A 20,674-nucleotide genomic window follows, 5' to 3' on the forward strand; every position below is an offset into this window, starting at 1 on the left:
ATTTTGACTCAGGGTCTCCATCTAGCTTGTTAAAAATCGAAACAACTTACATGCAATCGATGCAGTTTACAGGAAGGAAAAGCCGATCTGCTGAATGGATCATCTTCTTTCGCCAAAAAAAGTACAACTACTTTAGATTTTGTCTAATAATCGGATGCACACAAGTATTACCCAACTCAAATCCTCTTATTCTCTGCAATTTTTGTTTGGAATATAATCAGTAGTACCAGAGGAGAGGAAGTCTGTTCTTCAGATTTGGCAATGGAGTGCTTGCGGGCTAGGAGAAGACTCCACAGATATGTGATGATGGATTCATTTAATTCTTGCCGGACAAACTGAATGTCCCCACGTAGATAGAATAAATGACTCAGAACATGTAGCTACTGTTTCGTCGTACGTAGGCGGTGGCGTATTCATAATCTGTAAGAGCATGGTTAATAGAAGAGCCCGCTACGGGCTATATACCAGTGCCACATCACCTTATAGTCTTCCTAAAACCATACTCATACAATAGGCTGACTGTAGATTAATTATTAGGCTGGCTATAGCATTCAATGCTTGCATGTGGACTGAGGAAAAGGGACTCACATGATTCATATGTGGGAGGAAACGTTGTCTTTTAGCTTTCACACAGGCTGCATGCTGGCTGTATGTGCTCGTATCTTGTGCTGTAGCCGGGCGCTAGATGGAGCGCCGGCTCCCGTCTCTCTCCTGCCTCCTCTCTCCTCCGGTTGTTTTTTTTGCTGATGTGGCGCAGCTTACAGCCTGCTGAGTAGGATCTATTATACTTGCTCTAATGATTTCCATCAAAGTGGCTCGGATCCCGATAGAGCTAGCAGTCGGCCGAGATTTCGTAGGTCTGTGTCGCCGAGTGCTTCAAATCCATCTTCAATATGCATGTTACTATTCTAAGTTATTTTTCGCTGTGTCTAGTCTCATGCGTCTTTGGATCGTAAACTTTTGTTTTCAAAAGACTTAAAATAATTACATTCCTTCATTCCTTGTAATTTTTTTAATTACATTCCATTTAATTTCACACAAAGCCCAACACAACAAAAGAAAAATCTGAAAAGTCGAGATGAGGCCCCCCCTTAACTTTTCGTCTCCCGCCGTGCGGAGGTACAGATTAGAGAGAGAGGAACCCCCTAAAAAACGTAAAGTAAAGAGAGGGGTGTTTTCGCAAAAGAGAGAGAGAGAGAGGGGTATTTTCCTGTCGTGGTGTGGGTAGAGTACGCAGGAAGGAGGAGCGACGAGTTGAAAAGCAGGAGGCGGGTCGTGGGTCGTTTCGCTTCCTGTTAAGTGAAGAAACCTTTCGTTTTTCCCTCGATAAAAAAAAGAAAACCTTCCTTTTCCCGTTCATTGTTTCCCCAATTTCCCCATCTTCCCCCTTCGCTTTCCCCACAGAACCTCGCGCCCCTCTGCCCACCTCGTCCCGCACCTCGCCTCCTCCCCGGCCCGCCCTTTTCGGGTTTTTTGGGCGCATAGGCGCACGAAAACCCTAGAAGGGGCTCCCCGCGTGCGTCGTTCCGAGGTAAATCTTCGCCACCTCTCCCTGTACTCCGCGCGCCTGGCTCTGCTTTGCCCTGCTCTAGCAAGGAATGGTGTTCCGTGATCGAAGTGGAGGGGGTTCGAGCGGTTCCTCCCCCGATCGGCTCCGACGAAATGGCGGCCGGTGAGCGGTTGGAATTGCTGGGGGAATGTGATCGTTTCTGGGCGGGGGGACTCGGCCCCTCGGGACCGCTCGATTGTTTTTCTCATTCGTGCTGTGTCCTATTTTGGGTGTTTTCGGTTCCATGTTTTGGCGCGTCTCTTTTCTGCGCGTGCAGTGTAAGGCTGAAGCGTTCTCGGAGAATGACGGGAAGTTTCCTTGTTTGCTGATGCTGCATGCGAGATGTTGTTTAGGGTTTAGTGACGTGTCATGGTGTCTGGTCTATTTCTCGGTTGATCGGGTTCGGTGCGATTCTGCGAGTTGAAATGATTTGACTAACCAACTGCAGGACGCTTTTGGCATTCTGAAACATGTTTTGTCTTACGCATGGGGTCCCACCAGCAATGGTGTGGCTGCAAACATTTATTCAGTGCGGCGGTCGGCTCATGCTAGTCCCAACTGCCAAGTTCTTCAGATGTTGCTCTGTTTAGTTCTTCATTATAGATGATACGGGTCGTACTGCATTATTGTTAAATTGTTAACTGCTGCTCACGAAAATGTAGAAAGTACATGACATTTACTATCTCTTTTATTATTGCTTGAATATGTGTAAATTCTACCTTCAAATAATTCTAATCTTTGTCTTCTTTGTGTTTTGCAGAAAACAAGTGTATGTATGTGTAGCAGCGCTGCTAGTCAACACTAGCTATGGATGTGAATGGAAAATTATCTGATGGCGACTTAAATAAAACAGAAGCTCTTCACTCGAATGGACAGCCGGTAGATGATGTCATAATTATAGAATCTGAAGGGGATGAGAACAAAGTTGTAGTAGAAACTAACATCATAGAAGGTCCATTTGAGGAGCACAAGGAACACAGATGTGGCAAAACGGACAATAGCGTGCATGAAGAAGCATCCACTAGCACTGATGATGATTCAGACAGTGACCTGTATGGATTTCTCCGCGAGTCAGAGAATGAACAAACTTCAGAGTCTGATGTTGAGGAGACAGACATTGAGGTTTGTGCATAACATGTTCAATTTCGAGATCATAACTTCTAAATCAGAGAAAAAAGTATGGTCACCATGTCCCTAAAAAATGTATGTTTACTGTATGGATTGTAGTTAATATGGCAACTTGACATGAAACTCTCGACAGCTTTTGTTGATGAACACCATTTAGTATTTTCTATTGTTTGCTTGATATACTTTTCTCTGTCCTTGCCCCCCTTAGTTGTGAAGCACATTTATGATGTCTAGACTAATCATCAATGTTATCTTATCAGGCTGCAGCTGCACCTCAACATTTCTATGATTGTATTTTTTAATGCCTAACATATACTATGCTAGTTTGGTTTCTCTTGTCGATTGATTCAGTTTTGATTTACAATTGATTGGCTGAACAGATTGAAACATAGCAGGTGCAACTTATGTTACTCAAATCTGTTCTGCATTATATCAAGTTCTTTTCAGCAATCTGTAATTTTGATGTGTCGTCATCCATCTTTTGGGTGCATATTTTGGTTATAAGTTCTCTCAATTGATTTCCAGCAGGTGGCTCTGCCCGAGGAAAAAGTCGAAGAATTAGTTGCTGAATTCCATGATGTTGAGAGCAAAGTAACCTTTATAACCCCTGTTGTCCTATGGACACCTTTGTTTCCTGAGCATTTAATTCATTGTTTTCTTTGGTAACACTCAGGCTGCTGAGGCGCAAGAATCACTTGAAAAGGAATCACTTGAAAAAATTGAGGCTGAAGTAAGATTGGAGTTATCTGAGAGGCTCCAAGGAGATGCGGTTTGTGAATATGTTTATGTTTTGCTTCAGTTTATAAATTCTTAACTGTTACTCTCTCTGTTCAATACAATGATATATAATATATATTTTTTACTTAAAATAGTTGGACTTAGCTGTGGCAATTGAGATGGAGCAATTCAAGAAGGAATGGTCAACCGAACTTGATGATTTGGAGATCCGTAGTGCTGTTCTGCTGGTATGCTTTTGTTCGAAAGAGGATCTTTCTGTTCATTCAATAAACCCGGTGATAAATTATATCTCAGTGCCATGTGATATCCTATGCATGTCCAAAATGCCCTGTTTATTTATTTATTTAAATAAAAATAAGTTTCATTATTTATTCATATTATTATCACCAGATTAACCATGTATTTCTAGTCTCTTGATTAGATTCGCGGAAGTTCTCGACCTTGCTAAGACATAATAACAAAGGCGATTAGTGTTAAACTTGTTAAACTTGCTATGACCTTGTGTTGGCTGTGTGCATCTTAGTTATGCAGAGGCCGGGTGTAATGCTTAAATCTAAAGCGCCCCTTTTCGAAAAAAGTATATCACAACTCTAGTCATATTAAATTGAGACTTACTTTTTTGAAGGAAATTTGAGACATTATTTTACTTACATTTCCTTTGGTAGATGTTTATTTCAGTATCTCTAGGTGCTAAATTGCAATTTTAACTCCAGGAAGAACTTGATGCTGCTGGCGTTGAACTTCCCAGCCTTTATAAATCAATAGAAAGTCAAGCGCCAAATGTTTGTGAGACTGAAGCATGGAAAAACAGGACTCATTGGGCTGGTTCTCAAGTTCCTGAACAAGCTAATCTATCAATCAGAAAAGCTGATGAGTACCTGCAGTCTTGTAGACCTGTAAGGAGGTAATGTTAGGGCAAACAGTTTTTTGACGTAAACTGTCATGGACAGAAGTTGGTTACTCCTTTGTTCTGTTTTTTGAGCCTGAGCTTTAGTCTACTTGCCTCAAACAGAAAACATGGAAGGCTGCTGGAGGAAGGTGCTAGTGGCTTTCTTGCAGGAAAAGTTCCTGTTGTGGATGATGATTCTGTACAGTGCCATGAGAAAAGTTGGAGTTCATTCAATGAACTTATTAAATCTATTAAGTGTGCCAAAACTTCTTTTGGAAGCAGTAACTGGGCATCAGTTTATCTGGCCAATACACCCCAGGAAGCTGCCGCCTTAGGTCTCCAATTTCCAGGAGTTGATGAGGTACCAGCTTTAACTGATCATTGTTATATCGTGTGTTGTCACCGTTGCATTTTACTTAGCCTCATGCCTCATCCAATACGTTCTTGAAATATAATTCTATCTTAAACTTATGTATTTCCCTTAGAGAGGAAGCTATTCTTGTTGATGCTTCTCCAGTCTGGGGAAATGTAAACTTTAGTAGTAGTTAACTTGAATTTGTATTTATTGAAGTGCGCAATCTGGTTAGTGCAACATCAGGTCAAATGAATTGGATAAGATTAGACAACTAAAGGTATACCTTGTATGTTTGATAATGAATATGATATGGTGTGGTTACAAACCGTTGCATGCACGGTGTCTTGATGACCAATCCTGTTATCCAGGTTACTATTCCCTCCATGTAACAATGTATTACTACATGAATGCGGCCACACTTTCAGTACCCCCAGTGCTCGCATGTTCACAAAGTGTCTAGATTGATCTTGCAAAACTAATGCTGGAGCTGTATTGTTGAAAGCGCATCAATTATCTTATATGTCGTCATTGCTTTCAGTACTACTCCCTCCAGTTCAGATTAGATGACTTCTTCAGGAAGTTGATATTGGTTGCAAGTACTTCCTGTTTTGGGGTCAAGGCAGCATTCTTGTCAATCAGTAACATTTTGATGGGTATTATGTATTTATGTTAGGGAAATTGATATACAATTAGCTGGGAAAGCTACACCAAAAGCTAATGCATTAAGTGTTTCTTTAACCTTCTTTGTGCCTTCGATTGCTCCTCTGTTTCAAAATATAAGGTCCAGTTTGTGAAGGGTGAGTTTGGCAAACAAAACTAGGTGTAAGTTGAGTCACCAAGGGCAGGCATCTCGTCTGGATTGCATGTGTTTTAAGTAACTAATACGTACACCACAATTAGCTTTGAGGTCTTTCAAAACTGAAAACATCCAAGAATTAAGTGAGTCATCGTGCATGCTCCCCCCATACATTTTCTTTACAGATTGGTGATGCTTTTGTTAGTTGATCTACTGTAATGTCCATCAACCTAAGCATCATTGCATCTTGAAACATTTTCCTCTTGTGCACATTGAGTTCACCTGTCAGTTGTATTTTTTGTGCTTACATTAGACAAGAATGCAACATATATTTTAATGTAACGATGCCATATTTTTGATCATTATAGAAGCTATGCATCATAAAATTGTTTATAAACATTGTTGTTAAAAGGAAAACGCTTACGATCATCCGACTGAAAACGACGCACGCGCCCGCTGTCTCTATGACCGTCGGATATGATTTGTTTGCATGACTCGGGCATCAACCTATTTACATACTATAGATTTGCAACTGAGCCACTATTGCAATCTCCCCTACCGCAACAACTAGGTTGTTGCAGAATCTGAATCTCGTGCGACACATTGACTGTCTCCTTCGTACTCAACGTGTTTCCTGTGGGGTCACTCAACAGCGGGGCAGTTGCGACAACATCTTTCATTGCAATCTTCAACACCATCCATGTTGCAAAAGTCATTTTCCGCAACATCATCTATGTTACAAAAAGTGAGGAAAAAATCTACAACAAAAACTTTGTTGCAAATATTTTCTACAACATGAGCTCTGTTGCAGAAATACTGCAACACCGTCTCTGTTGCAATGACAAGGACTTGGCTGGATCACTGAATGAAGCCACATCTAGCGGCTGTCGAGGCGGCGGATTTTTTCAAAAGATCCGCCGGTTGACGCGTAGCACGACCCTTGTTAAAAGCTCTTCTATAAGTTCTAGAAAGAAAATGGGTGACATTATTATATTATTTCCCTGCATCCTTTTTCAGTTTTAATAATGAGACAGTATTTTTTATTTTTGGTTTTGAGTAACATGTTTATTATTCTTTCGTGTAATTGGTTCACCATGGTACTTACCATTATACTGGTATTTTCCGTAAAGCTGGCATCATCCAAATTTCCACTTATTTTATTTGTTTTTTCCATGGAATAGTTCCTCTAAAGTTCCAATTATTATTCTATATATAGGTGGAGGAGATAGCTGAAGTTGATGGTGCTGTTGATGACATAAAATGTGTTGATGAAATAGAGCTTTCTGAAGAACAGAGGAGAAAATACAGAAAGGTCAGTCGAAACTAACCATGCACCCTTCTTTGTCCTGATGTTCCTATCCTTAGATATCTCCTTTGTGCTTTTTGTGTAGTCTTAGTGTGTGTGTGTGTGCGTGTGTGTGTGCTTGTTTCCATTTTTTACTTGATTTATTGCTTTCTATAACACCTAGTTCCTCCTAGTTTGATAGAGTTGTATGTTTTGTTCACGCTGGATGCATAATATGTTAAAATCTCAAATGGCGTTTTTATAGTTACATGTCTACTTGGTAAAATGCTGATTGCAAACATTTACCCTGCATACCAATGACTTCGCTGCGATGCTTATAATCCTTGTATCTATCTACTGTTCCTGATTGTTCTTTATTGCTCAGTACCTATTTCTTTTTATGAGGAAACACCGCCACAGTACTATGTGGTCATGCTGATTCTCTGATTCGGTTGCAATACAAGTGACATAACGGCTTGTTTAAAAGCTGAGGATTGCTGATATGCTGTACATCATATGTTATTTGTTGTAATGTAAATATCACTGAAATACCTTATGTAGGTAAGAGAAGAAGATGATGCAAAGGCGATAAAACGTTTGCGGCGTTATATGGAAAAAAGGACAGACGGCTGGTGCAAGGTACCTGCTCATGTTAGTATTTGGTGCGAGATCAGTCTTTTTCTTACTCAGCTGGATTGGTTCTGTTTCTCTTGGGTGCTCTAATTAACATTCAATGCAGGGCAACGTCGGTTTGACCTCGTCATCAAATGGATGCTGTAAGCTACCTCTGTCATTAGATGATGGTGTTTTGGACGCCAACAGGGGTCGTCCTTTATCTGAGAAACAGAAAATGGATAAAGATGAAGTTTCCGCTGAGTTGCTGAAGCGAACACGTGAAGATGATGTTGAGCTTGACCACAAGAGGTCAAAAACTGTAGTGATAGAGAGTGACGATGACATGCAGATGGACAGCAAGCTAGTTCTGCATATCAAGGACAGCGAGCATAGTTCAGCAGAGCTTGAAAAGGGGGTTGACATTATTGATCTTGATCTTTTCCCATCACAAAGCCCTAAGTTTAGTGATATGGATTTACCCAAGTCTTTTAAGTGCACAATTTGCACCAAAATGTTGAATGCCTCTGATGTGCATCGTCACCCAGTACTGGATGTTGCTGTTTGTGGGTCTTGCAGATTTCTGGTGATAGAGAAGAACCGTCTTGAGGTGAATACTTACCCTCTTTGCTGATAGTTTTGAACCGTTTGAAAATAACATCAGTTCTTTTTGGGGGATGAACAATGCGTTTGTAATATTCTTAGCCATGCTGTTTATTTTTATTACAGGGCCCTGTATCTGGTGGTTATTGCACCTGGTGTGTTCAGTGTGAACAACTTCTAAGTTGCAGTTCCTGTAAGATGCTTTTTTGTACAAAATGCTTGTTAAAGAATCTTGGTGAGAAATGCATATCAGAAGCTAAAGTCACTGGCTGGCAGTGTTGCTGCTGCCAACCCAGTCAACTGGAACACTTAATTTCTGAATGTGACAAGGCTCTGAGTGGTGTTGAATCTTCTGATCTCGAGGGTGACAACACTTCTGGAACCGAAACCAATGACCCTGTTAGGTATGCCCTTTTGCACTTTTACCAGTATACTCCCTCTGTTCCTAAATATAAGTCCTTTTAGAGATTCCAGTAAGGGACTGCATATGGAGCAAAATGAGTGAATCTACACTCTAAAATATGTCTATACATCCGTATGTAGTTTGTATTGAAATCTCTAAAAAGACATCTTTAGAAATGGAGGGAGTATTATTTATCACACTATTGATATAGCACTGAAGATTTTTTCAAGCTAATTGAATATGTAAAACCTGGTCAGCAAGCACAAAAGGAAAAAGAAGATAAGAAGAATCATGGATGATACAGAACTTGGGGAGGAAACAAAGCGTAAAATTGCAATGGAGAAGGTGTAGTCTCCTTTGCTTTGACATATCTAACATTTGTTTTTAGTGGAAGCTGTCCAGGTTGTAATTTGTACATTCTTTTATAGGCTAGGCAAGAACATTTGAAGTCAATGCATGAGCAGTCTGCCAGCAAGTTAAGGAGCAGCAACATTGGAACTTCCTCTGGGGCTGTATTGGAAGTCTTCCTACAGGATGCTGGGGATGGCCATATTGTCAACCCTGCCAGGGAGGAAGACGAGGAACCTGTTAGAATTCCAAGCAGCATATCTGCTAAACTGAAGCCTCATCAGGTTTGTATTTGATATATACCCTCTAAACACTGCGATGCGCATTCATCCTTGCAATTAAATTGATTTGTAAAACCTTGTATCAAAAATGATGTGCTGGCTTGTAATGTGCTTGCACTGAAATGTACAAATAGAAATCTTTATCACATGATGATTGAATGTGTTCCCTACCATTGCTTTCATAATTTTGCTTTAAAATGCTTAGCATTCTTTAATTGTAATTGTTTGCTAGGTGGCACCATGTCACTTGCATACCAGTCATGACCTCTACCCCATACTGTGACTGGACCCCTTATATGTTGCATTCTCGTATTTCAGGTAGCAGGAATAATATTTATGTGGGAAAATGTTATCCAGTCTGTTAGAACAGTCAAATCTGGTGACAAAGGTTTTGGGTGCATTTTGGCGCATAACATGGGGCTTGGGAAAACTTTTCAGGTATGTGTTCGTATTTTACCTTGATCCAGTTAGATGAACATATTCTGATGTCGATTTAAATTATGTGCTGGGAGCTATTCTAACGTATGCGATGTGTGCTTTTCACTTTTACCGGTTTTGGTGTATGTGCTTAATTGCTATTAATTATGTAGCAAGCGTTAATGCTTTTCAAGGCGGCCTTTGTTTGGCCGGTTGCATACCTATATTTATGAATTGTATACTTTGCAGGTTATTACCTTCCTGTACGTTGTTATGAGATGTGCCCAGTTGGGACTCCGCACGGCACTTATAGTTACCCCTGTTAATGTTCTGCATAATTGGAAGAAAGAGTTCACCAAGTGGCAACCGGCCGAACTAAAGCCCCTTCGTGTGTACATGCTGGAAGATGTTCCGAGGTGCGGATTATGTTATCCTTTGTGTTACTGTTAACGTAGTTAAATTTGTTTACTCAATGGGTGTAGCCTAGAGGCTGTCTTGGTGCCAATAATTCCATCTTGTAAAAACTTAATGTGCTCAACTGCAATTGGTATAGTAACAATCTAGCTTGTACCGGCCTTTAAAGAAATCTTTACCCTGAAAAGGGTCATCTGTTATGTTAAACAACTACTACCATTGATACATTGATTCCTACCATGGAAGATGGAGCTCGATTGGTGGTTTGTATTTTGTGACATAAATTAAGGATTTTATTTGGTGCGTCTGTTGTGTTTTTCCTAAATTTTGAAACATCAGGTGTAACCCTTACTTTTTATCTCAAGTTTACCTGCAACACTCACTTGGTTTAATACGAAGGAGTTCTGTTCCTGTACTGGAATCGTGCAGCTGTGAAACATAGCGGTTTCTTCTATAGTTTTTAGTTCAGAAAAACCTGTGTGTTTATATGTAAATATTTTGTGGAAATGTGGGTTCACTCTGTCTGTGATGTTTTCATTATTAATACTCCCTCCGTTCCTAAATATATGTCTTTTTAGTTTTTAGACATTTCAAATGGACAACAACATACGGCTGTATGTAGACATATTTTAGAGTGTAGATTCACTCATTTTGCTCCGTATGTAGTCACTTGTTGGAATCTCTAGAAAGACATATATTTGGGAACGGAGGGAGTATTTATCATGGAAGTACATATTTCCACTCTAACCTTTATTTTCGCAGGCTAAAAAGGCTGTATTTACTTAACAAGTGGCGAGCAAAAGGTGGAGTACTTCTCATTGGTTATTCATCATTTAGGAACTTATCTCTTGGAAGACATGTGAAGGAAAAAGATACTGCAGATGAGATTTCTAATGCGTTGCAGGTGATATTCCATTTGTTCTGTTATTTTGTTTCAAGCTTTTATGTATGCCAGCTCACTATCCTTTATATGAGAGCATAATAACTTGTAGATGTTCATGTCTTGCATGAATTATGATGTATAATGTTTTCGGTTAGCCATGGGTTCTGATGTATTTCACTTACATGGCACTGTCAGTGTGGGCCAGATATTCTTGTATGTGATGAAGCACATATGATAAAGAATAGGAAGGCCGACACTACACACGCTCTAAAACAAGTAAAGACGCAAAGAAGAATTGCGTTAACTGGATCCCCATTACAGAATAATTTGATGGAATATTACTGTGTAAGGAACTTGCACTTCACCATATACAGTTTTATCTTCCAGTTACTGACAATATTTGATGCCTAATGGCTTTTGGTTCATCCTATGAACAGATGGTTGATTTTGTCAGGGAAGGTTTTCTTGGAAGCAGCCATGAATTCCGCAATAGGTAATGTAATGCTCAGTTACCTTGGCACCTTTGTCTTTAAATCTTGGGATTGAGACGTCTTGCTCTATCAGGTTCCAGAACCCGATCGAAAATGGGCAGCACACAAATTCTACATCAGATGATGTCAAGATCATGAACCAACGGTCACACATTCTGTATGAACAGCTGAAAGGCTTTGTCCAGCGAATGGACATGAATGTGGTGAAGAATGATCTACCGCCGAAGAAGGTTTTTGTCATTACCGTAAAGCTCTCTCAACTGCAAAGAAAACTATACCGAAGATTCTTGGATGTGCATGGTTTCTCAAGCGGCACTTCTGAAAAACCTTATCAGCACGGTGGCTTCTTTGCCAAATATCAAAAACTAGCCCAGGTATAAGTTTGAATCATTGTGCATTTCATTAAATAAAAAAATGTAACATTGTATGGTCTTATTTGTTGTTGCTAAAATGCTACTCCATCCGATCCAAAATAAGAGTCGCAGCTTTGAACTAACCTTAGTATTACTGTGTTGTACCATCATCATATTTATTTATACTTTTGTTCCTTATGCTGGACTATATGTTAATGTGTAGATATGGAACCACCCGGGCCTTCTCCAGATGGCTAAAGAGCAGAGAGGAAGTCTGCGCCGAGAAGATGCTGTTGAGAACTTTCTGACGGATGAGAGTTCTAGTGACGATAATCATAATATTGAAATTCAACTGCCAAATGGAGGTAAATTGTTATTTACCGATGCATTTTCCCTTTTGTTCTTCTGTGCAGAATTTGCACCTGGTTTGAACTGTTTTTGTCATTTCAGGGAAACAGAAGAGTAGGACTGATCAGCAGTCCAAGAAAATTGACTTACTGAACGAGGTACTTGATTATTCACACAATGTAGATTATCAGAAATTTCCAATTGAAAGTATTGCAAAAATTAAATTGGCATGATATTCTGTAGTGCATTGTGCATACAATGCTATCCAGTTATTTATACTTTCCAGCTGTGTACTGGGTCTCTGTTTACTACTCCCTCCGTTCTAAAATATAGTGCTTCCTCTGTTCCCGTGCTTCAACTTTGACCATAAATTTAACCAACGATACCGACTGCAGCAGGAGCAAAAGTTATACCAGTGAATTCGTATTCAAAAGAAGTTTTCAATTATATAATTTTTCCTCCCGCCACAGCCGGTCTCGTTGGTTAAATTTATGGTCAAAGTTGGACCTCAGGAAGTGCGGGTGCACTATATTTTGGAATGGAGGGAGTAATATAATATGGTCTATATGGACCATAATGGTGGATTAATTGAAACATATGCAGACCCTTTAGTGTTGCAATGCTTTCCACCCGCACATTAATGTTGTTGATTATGAAAATTTTACCTTTATGTGCTTCTGTTTTCCTGTAGGAAAGTAACTGGTGGGAGAACCTTCTGGATGATAATACTTTTAAGGAAGCAGATTACAGTGGCAAAATGGTCTTGCTCCTTGATATACTGGCGACTTGTTATGAATTGGGTGACAAGGCACTAGTGTTCAGCCAGAATTTGACCACTTTGGATTTGGTGGAGTTTTATCTATCTAAGATGCAAATCAAAGGAAAAGAAGGCAAATATTGGAAGCAGGGCAAGGACTGGTACAGGTATACCTCCACACTTGACTGTATTTCTTTTACAGACATGAATCGTACAACTATTGGTGTGGATTTGGTAGTTTAACAATTTTGTGTTGCTTTAATTTGTTGTTTCGGCGTGCGTATGAGAGAACCATAATAACTTGTTGTCAATTCGTCTATTTTTTGGATTAACTTATTTTTGGTGTGGACAACTGAAGACCTGAACCTATTGGTATGCAAGTGTCTTTTTTTTTGTGACGACAGTATGCAAGTGTTTACCACAATATGATGTTTATTCTAGCAAACTAAAAAAATACATCATGAATAATTTGCAGTTTGTTAGTTAAAACGCTCTTATATTATGGGACGGAGGGAGTGCATGATAATGTGAAAGAAAATGTGCCTTTATTCCAAGAGTTTGCATGCCTTTATAACAGTTGTTCATGGTGCCTTTGTTTTGCTGGAAACTTGCTGGGTTATGTTTTCTTTTCTTTTCTTTCAGTTCTTTGGGATTGAATCTAACTACAATGTACTCCCTCTGTCCCACAATATAAGATTGTTTTTCAAGCTAACATAGCTTGAAAAATGATCTTATATTGTTTTTTAAGCAATCCTGCAAGAGAGTGGGTGGTTAATTCTATAGCACTGAAGTAGACGGGGTTCAGAAAACAGGACCTGTTCTTGTTGGCTGGTAACTGGTGATTCTTTAGGACATTGCATGAATCAGGGATGCTAAATTTTTTGCGACTCGGGTAAATGTGTGTGTTTGTGTTGCTTCCTAAAATATATGTTGATGGCAGGATATTTCAGTTTTGTAAAATTTCATCGAGAATATCCTCATCCAGGTGCCCCTAACTTGCTGCTGGTGCCAATACAAGCTGACATAACTATGACAGCTGAAGCTTGCGACTAATCATGACATACCATGCTGAAATAAGCTTTTGGATCATTTTGGTCCCCTATGGCAGCATTTTTGGCACTATTTCTGCAAAGATGACTGCTGTATTGCCAGCGTGTAGTTTGACAAATAATGTTTATAATAATTATTTATTTATGCAAAGATGGTGTTGTTACTTTGAGCACCCTGTTCTGCAAAGATTTGTGTATCATCAATTTTAATTCTCCAAATACCACACACTTGTACTGTGTGCCATACAGGCTTGATGGGAGCACTCCATCATCCGAGCGGCAGAACCTTGTCGAAAGATTTAATGACCCTGCAAACACAAGAGTAAAATGCACATTGATATCTACTCGAGCTGGATCTCTGGGTGTCAACCTTCATGCAGCAAACCGTGTGGTCCTTCTGGATGGTTCATGGAATCCAACACATGATTTGCAGGCCATTTATCGGGTTTGGAGGTAAGAACTAGTAGCATGATTCACACATTATTTGCATTTTTATGTGATTATATGTTTATTTGATGTGTACTCTGTATACAGGTATGGCCAGATGAAACCTGTGTATGCTTACCGCCTAATGGCACATGGAACAATGGAAGAGAAAATATATAAGCGGCAGGTATTGTGACATTTGCTGCCTTCTGGTGGGGTCCCAAGTTAGAACTAAATTGTTTTTTTACATATTAAAATAAAGGTCTTGTTTGGAATCTTATCAATATGAATCTCTTGGTTGTTGATAGGTGACAAAAGAAGGGCTCGCAGCAAGAGTGGTGGATAGACAACAAGTATCTAGAACAATTTCCAAAGAAGAGATGTTGCATCTCTTTGAATTTGGTGATGAGGAATTGTTGGACGAGAGTGGGAATGATACCATAATTGATCGCACGAAGGTTGGAATGGAGAAGCTATCCATGCCCAATAGCACTGAACTACCGGTGGACACGCTCATGCTGAACCTACTTAGTGATCACCCTCGGTAATGCCTAACCTATTTATGTTAAAACTTATAAGCACTTCACAAATCTCTTTTGTAAGAAAATGAGATGTTATAAAATCTATAATGCCCAATAATTTGGAGTTCATAAACTTATCAAACATGGGACGTCGTTTATTTCTTTTCTCAACTGCCAGCATCCTCTTTTTGTCAAACATTAATTAATGTTGTTTTCTTGCTATGAATGTATATGTGTGTTAAGTTGTTGCTGGAGGCGTAATATCTGCTTCAAATTTACAGGTGGATTGCAGGTTACCATGAACACGAAGTTCTTCTGCAAGAAAACGAAGAGGAAAGACTCACCAAGGAAGAGCAAGATATGGCATGGTCAAATTTTAAACAATCGCAGCAGTTGGATGCCGTGGCAAGGAAAGCTGCACATGATCACGAGAGAAAACCAATAGAGAGCAACCCTCCCCCGCCTAAAGTTACTTCAAGAAGTCGGCAGGCGCAGCAACCAAAATCTCATTCGAACAACCAGAAGAAATGCACCAACTTGAACCACATGCTGACTCTCAGAAGCCACGGTACCAAAGCTGGATGCACGACAAGCTGTGACGAATGTGGCCAGACCATTAGTTGGGAGACACTAAACAGATCAGATGGTAGATTGAGGTGACCCCACTTGGCTTACTCCATGTGGAATCACAGCTACGCATTTCAGCTCGTTTTTTAAGGGTTAGCGCGTAGTATGCATTTTGTATGAGAGGCTTTTAGTGTACATACTTAGAGGGCAAATCTCACCTTTTGGTACAGATGGAGAACTGCATTAATTGGAATTGAGTTTTTCACCTGGTCGGTGAAGGATTGTTGTCAGGAGTTTCACTTACGGAATTAATTGGAATCGAGTTTTTTTGGTCTGCAGACGAGCTGTGAATTTTGTTAGGGGGGTTTCATTTTGAGGTGGAAAATGGATTTTATTACTCGTAAAGGCGTACAATCTGCTGCCAGAAGGGTAGCTACAAAGTCGGGAGCATGTGCACCCAGATTATATCAGTGTAAACGATTAACCCTAACAAAATTTGCTAAAGCATCTGAATATCTATTCTGCTCACATAACACAGACCTAAACATTTTATCTCCAAAGGCAAGCTCATTTCAGCTGCAATATGTCTCAGGTTCGACCGCTCCATCTCTTTTTAGTCTCTACCGCCATCTTTGCACAGTCAATTTGGATGGCAACTAGAAGGGCTGTCTGAATTTATGAGACACATACAGTCACAAGTTGAATTTAGTGGGAATGACATACTCCTTCAGTCCGAAGAAGTTTGTCCCTCAAATGGATGTATCTAGCATTAAGTTAGTGCTAGATACATACATTCGAGGGATTAGCTTGAGACAAGTTTTTTCGGACGGAGGGAGTAGTTACTAGGGAAACAGAAATATTGCAAACATGTGATTTGAAAATCCCATCCATAGCATATGACAAAGATTGAAGGGTTGCAAAAATCATATGACATTTGGATTTATCAGAAGACATCCTATGTAGCATGGTATAAAACTACTTGCATCACATACCCATCACCATACCATCATAGAGAGAGATGGATGAGGACGACGCGGATGGAGAGATGGATGCAGTCTCGCCGGAACCGCCGGAGACACCGCCGTCGCCTTCCGATCTGGTATGTGAATTTTTCAATGCACGTTACGATGAGGAGGAGGTGGCAACGACTCTAGACAGAGTACTGCCCCTTGATGATCCGGCAAGGATAGGACTACACGCGGGGGAGAAGAAGGAAATGATCCGGTCGTTCATCGGAGGATGGCGGCGACGGCGATCCGACCATGGAAAGGTCCCCTCCCCAAGGTATGTCTACCAAATCTCACACTTTTCGATTTGATCCGCCCGGAGGCTTGGACTACGGTAGTGAGGAAGAAGAAAGGCCGCCGGGGAGTGGCCGGACCGGCGCCGGCGGCTACCGCGGCGACTGCGCCGGTGATCACGGCGATCGGGATCGGGGCCGCTCGCTCCTGTCGTTTGAACGAGCTTCTGGGCCGGGTTGGGCTGGAGTTGAGCGAGAATGAGATGGGCCTGACTAGGACTGGGTATGAGGCCCAGGTCCTTAGCTAGGTGACCGACCGGCCCGTCGAGGAGGCTAGCGACGTGCATGCGATCGAGTCGAAGAGTTCGACTAGTCTTGCAGTCCCTCGTCTGCTTCGTTCGTCCAGGACGGCTAGGGTTTGCAAGGTTTCTGTGCCTGGCTTCCCTCGGATTGGAATTGGGAGGGCTGCGCGTGTTCCACCGGTTGCGGCCATGGCAGGTCGGGGCGCTGGTCCTCCACCTAAACCGCCTCTGCCCAAGCCGGTGCCGCCCTTGACCGGCGGGCCGTCGCAGCATGCTCCGCCTCCCCACAAGGTGGCACCGCTGCCGCAGAATAAGGCGGGGAGTCAGGCACCCACCCGCCAGCGTCTAACGAAGGTATGCCTCCTGCGGCCAGGGCCGCGCCGCCGACGCCGCGGGGAGGCGCCTCGTCGGGCCAGCAGCGGCAATGCGCCTACCGTGGCAGGGAGGCTTTGTATGGAGGTCGGGACCCCCCCTGTGGTCAATGGGGCGATGATGGGTATGACGCGTATGGCGAAGGACAACATCGTGGTTCGTCCTCGACAGGTGGCGGACGTGGTTTTGCCTGGCAGAGCGACGGGTCGACGGAACGACCGTTTTACGGATCGCCGGGAGGATTCGTCGAGGGAGCTTCCGGTCCGGATTACAGGCAGAGAGGTGGCTTCCATGCTCATCGTGGTGGCCGGGGAGGCCGATACCGTAATCGTCAGCCTCCACCGCCTACTGCTACAGTGACCGATGTTGCAGAGCCGGCAAGCTCCGCGGATGGGGCAGCAGCTGTGCAGACGCCACCTTTGTCTGGCCAGGCCATGGCCGCGGTGACGGCGCTGGCAACGAGGACGGTACCTGAGGTGGTGCCCTCTGCAGCGGGGACGATCAGCGGGTCTGAGAAATCTGACGGTGAGCGAGTTTCCAAGTGGGCTCGGAAGAAGGAGAAGATGTTGTACTATCGCCGTGGTGAACAGGGGAACTTCATAGCTGAGTGCGTGTCTGAGCTCTGTGACACGTGCCTCAAGCCGGGGCATGAAACCGGGGACTGCCCGGTACTTCATGAACCCATGCCCAGTGTTACTATTTATGGAGTGTGTTGTGCCGAGTTAATGTTCTTTGGATCCCCTAATGCAAGGGAGATCCCTGAGGCGCCACAGAGAGCGACCACGGGGGTGCTCAAAGTGACTAAGGGTATCCTTTCTGACACACAAATCATACAAAGGCTGCATGAGTTGGCACCTGGGAATTTTCAGTGGGAGTTGAATAGGCTCGAGGCAAACACGTTCAAGGTTGAGTTTCCAACTACTGATCATCTGCAGAGACTTTTGAGCTTTGGGTTGTGCAGAGTCTCGGGCACCGAGTGTATTCTTGAGTTCCACGAGTGGAAGAGGGTTGAGCCGAAGGGCAAGCCTCTTACTCAGGTTTGGTTACGGTTTTCGAGGGCACCATCCAAGCCTCTGAATGATGTTCGGGCCGCAGCTAGCTTGGGGAATCTTGTTGGGAAGACCGAGCGGGTGGACATGGCCTTTACCCGAGCTCACGGGGTGGCGAGGCTGCTAGTGAGTGTTCTGGACATTGAGTATGTTCCGGATGTGGTTAAGTGGACGTATGCCGGCATGATCTTCAACCTAGAGATTGAGTTTGAGGACACTGACTTATTCGCTGAGGCGCTGAATGGTAATGATGTGGATATGCTCGATAAGGATGACGGGCCTAGCAACAAGGAGTTGAGCGAGGTGGATCGTGGACGAGATATGTCCACTAACCCAGGCTCTAACGTAGCTCCAGCGGCGCCTAGGATGGGGACTCCCACACAGACTTCGGCGCCTACGAATGCACCACGATTTGGATCGTTTGAACCTACTTCGGCACCTCCTAGGCTGTGGAGCGAGAGGGTGGAGTGTGAGGATGAGCAGTCGCTCCCCCCCTTGATTTTGAGGTTCTTGATTCGGCTGCTGGTGGATGTCCTGATGGCTCTGATGCAGTGGTGCCCTATGCGACGGAGGCCCCCACTTCTGTGGCCACCGAGACGAGGCTCAGACTTGGTGCGGGAGGGGAGGCGGCTGGGCGGATGGCTCCTGGTTCTCCCGCTACTCGCCCTCGGTGTGAGGCATCACCGGAGCCGCAGGGATCGGCGCTGACTCCTGCGGCGGAGGTCGTGCGGGCTGGAGCGGCCGTGGCCGGGGTCTGCGTTGAGGCCAGCACCGGATCAGGAGGAGGGCGCGGGTAGGTGGCCTTCGCCTCACCTCCTCCTGTGCTGCCCCTGGAGGGGGTGGCCCCTATGACGTTAACGGGACCTGGGTCGGCTGGCCTGGGTACGCTTTGTCACGGCCAGGTGGCGACTGAGCGAGTTCCACCGACGGCTTGGGGTAGCTCCCCCGTTGTCTCTGCTCCATCTAGCCCTGTTGGAGGTATGGCAGGTGGTCGTACCCCGAATGGGGTCTCGCGGGACGAGATCATCGCTTTTGGAGGGATTCAGGATCCTGTGTCCGCAGGTAGACGGATGAGCGGTCGTCTCCAGGGTTAGCCGGGAGTTGATGACATGCAGCTGCGGTGTGCCATGCGGGCGGCCAAGCTCTGTGATATTGAGGTCACTACGGGTATGTCAGTCAATACTTTCAATTCTATTCTACATTTTTCTAGTGATGAGATTATTCATAATGCAACTCAGTTGGGTGTGTCACTAGGTAAAAATGATATAGAAACTTCTAAATCTGTTAATGATATCCTGGATCTTGAAGCGAAGCGTGCTTTAGAAATGATCCGTAACATAGCGGCTGTTAATGACGCAGAGATAGACGAGTTGAGACGGGTCCTTGATAGCTTTTGTGCTGATCTTGCACCCTCTCTTGCTGATACCGAGGAAGAGGATTACCCTGTCTCACCGAGGGATTCCATTATTGCTGACTCTCTGGTAGTTAGCTCCTCTGAGCCTGGTCATGACTCATGAGGACCACGTTGAGGATCAAAACAAACCTAAGCGCAAATGGAAGCACAAGATATATCCCGCTTCGGCTGTGCGTAGAAGTGCTAGGATCCGGACCACTAAAAAATTTCATGATGAATTATGAAAGGATTTTTTTGGAATAGCAGAGGTCTTAAGGACTTGGCTAAGAGAAGGTTTCTAGCTGATGCTTCGATAGAACACAAGCTGGATTTTATCGCCCTTTCTGAGACTGGGAGAGGAAACTTTACCCCCCAGTTTCTTAGTACCCTATCGGGAGGTGTGGACTTTGATTGGCATTGTTTGCCTCCAAGGGGAAGATCCGGTGGGATTTTACTTGGGGTTAAGTGCGATTCTTTAGAAGTCCGGAATGTGGTTATGGGCGATTTTGCAGTGAAGTTTAGGGTCAAATCAAAGACTGATGGGTTTCAGTGGGCTTTGGTGGCGGTATATGGTGCGGCACAGCCTAAACTCAAACCAGACTTTTTGGCGGATTTAGTTCATATTTGTGGTAACGAGCAGCTCCCAATTCTGGTTGGGGGTGATTTCAATATTATCCATAGACGGGATGAAAAAAACAATGATAACTTCGAGACAGATGGTCGTTCATGTTTAATACTATCATCGAAAGCTTGGATATTAGAGAAATAGAGCCGTCTGGTAGAAAATTCACTTGGGCCAATTCATTACCAACCCCGACATTTGAGAAGCTAGATCTTGTCCTCGCTAGCGTCAAATGGGAACAGAAATTCCCCTTAGTAACGGTCCATGCGTTATCCCGAGCCATTTTTGACCATACACCATTGCTTGTTGACTCCGGGGAGGCAACACATCTGGGAAACAAGAACACTTTCTCTTTCAAATTAGTGTGGTTTGAAAGAGATGGGTTCATGGATCTGATAGCCTGGGAATGGGCTAAGGATTCGGGTGGGAGGTCGAATGTTGAGAGATGACAAAACAAAATAAGACACCTAAGGCAATTCTTAC

General features: G+C 43.2%; 1 protein-coding gene across 5 annotated transcripts; it reads left to right on the forward strand.

Annotated features, from left to right (window-relative positions):
- Positions 1 to 1,287: 1,287 nt before the first annotated feature.
- Positions 1,288 to 15,551, forward strand: ATRX (P-loop containing nucleoside triphosphate hydrolases superfamily protein). 5 transcript variants are annotated; one of them, XM_048672973.2, is made up of 26 exons: positions 1,291 to 1,531; positions 2,310 to 2,671; positions 3,203 to 3,268; positions 3,351 to 3,446; positions 3,550 to 3,642; positions 4,129 to 4,319; positions 4,428 to 4,665; positions 6,672 to 6,767; positions 7,302 to 7,391; positions 7,480 to 7,962; positions 8,082 to 8,359; positions 8,616 to 8,703; positions 8,787 to 8,990; positions 9,306 to 9,425; positions 9,654 to 9,820; positions 10,581 to 10,722; positions 10,897 to 11,046; positions 11,139 to 11,194; positions 11,266 to 11,566; positions 11,769 to 11,910; positions 11,996 to 12,051; positions 12,585 to 12,817; positions 13,949 to 14,152; positions 14,234 to 14,312; positions 14,434 to 14,669; positions 14,928 to 15,551. In XM_048672973.2, the coding sequence occupies exons 2-26, from the start codon at positions 2,357 to 2,359 to the stop codon at positions 15,304 to 15,306; spliced, it is 4,503 nt and encodes a 1,500-aa protein (XP_048528930.1). In that variant the 5' UTR covers positions 1,291 to 1,531; positions 2,310 to 2,356; the 3' UTR covers positions 15,307 to 15,551. The 5 variants fall into 5 exon arrangements, with proteins under 5 accessions (XP_048528966.1, XP_048528930.1, XP_048528952.1 ...); XM_048672995.2 differs by having other exon boundaries at positions 7,302 to 7,379; XM_048672984.2 differs by having other exon boundaries at positions 3,206 to 3,268.
- Positions 15,552 to 20,674: the final 5,123 nt, after the last annotated feature.

The sequence above is a fragment of the Triticum urartu genome, chromosome 1A (genome assembly GCF_056163025.1).
Source record: "Triticum urartu cultivar PI428250 chromosome 1A, HENAU_Tu73, whole genome shotgun sequence".
Lineage (NCBI taxonomy): Eukaryota > Viridiplantae > Streptophyta > Magnoliopsida > Poales > Poaceae > Triticum > Triticum urartu.

Coding starts and splice junctions, on each gene's coding strand:
- ATRX (XM_048672973.2), top strand. CDS start 2,357: ATGGATGTGAATGGAAAATTATCTGATGGCGACTTAAATAAAACAGAA. Junction 4,320..4,427: donor TCTTGTAGACCTGTAAGGAG/GTAATGTTAGGG, acceptor TGCCTCAAACAG/AAAACATGGAAGGCTGCTGG. Junction 14,670..14,927: donor CTACTTAGTGATCACCCTCG/GTAATGCCTAAC, acceptor TCAAATTTACAG/GTGGATTGCAGGTTACCATG.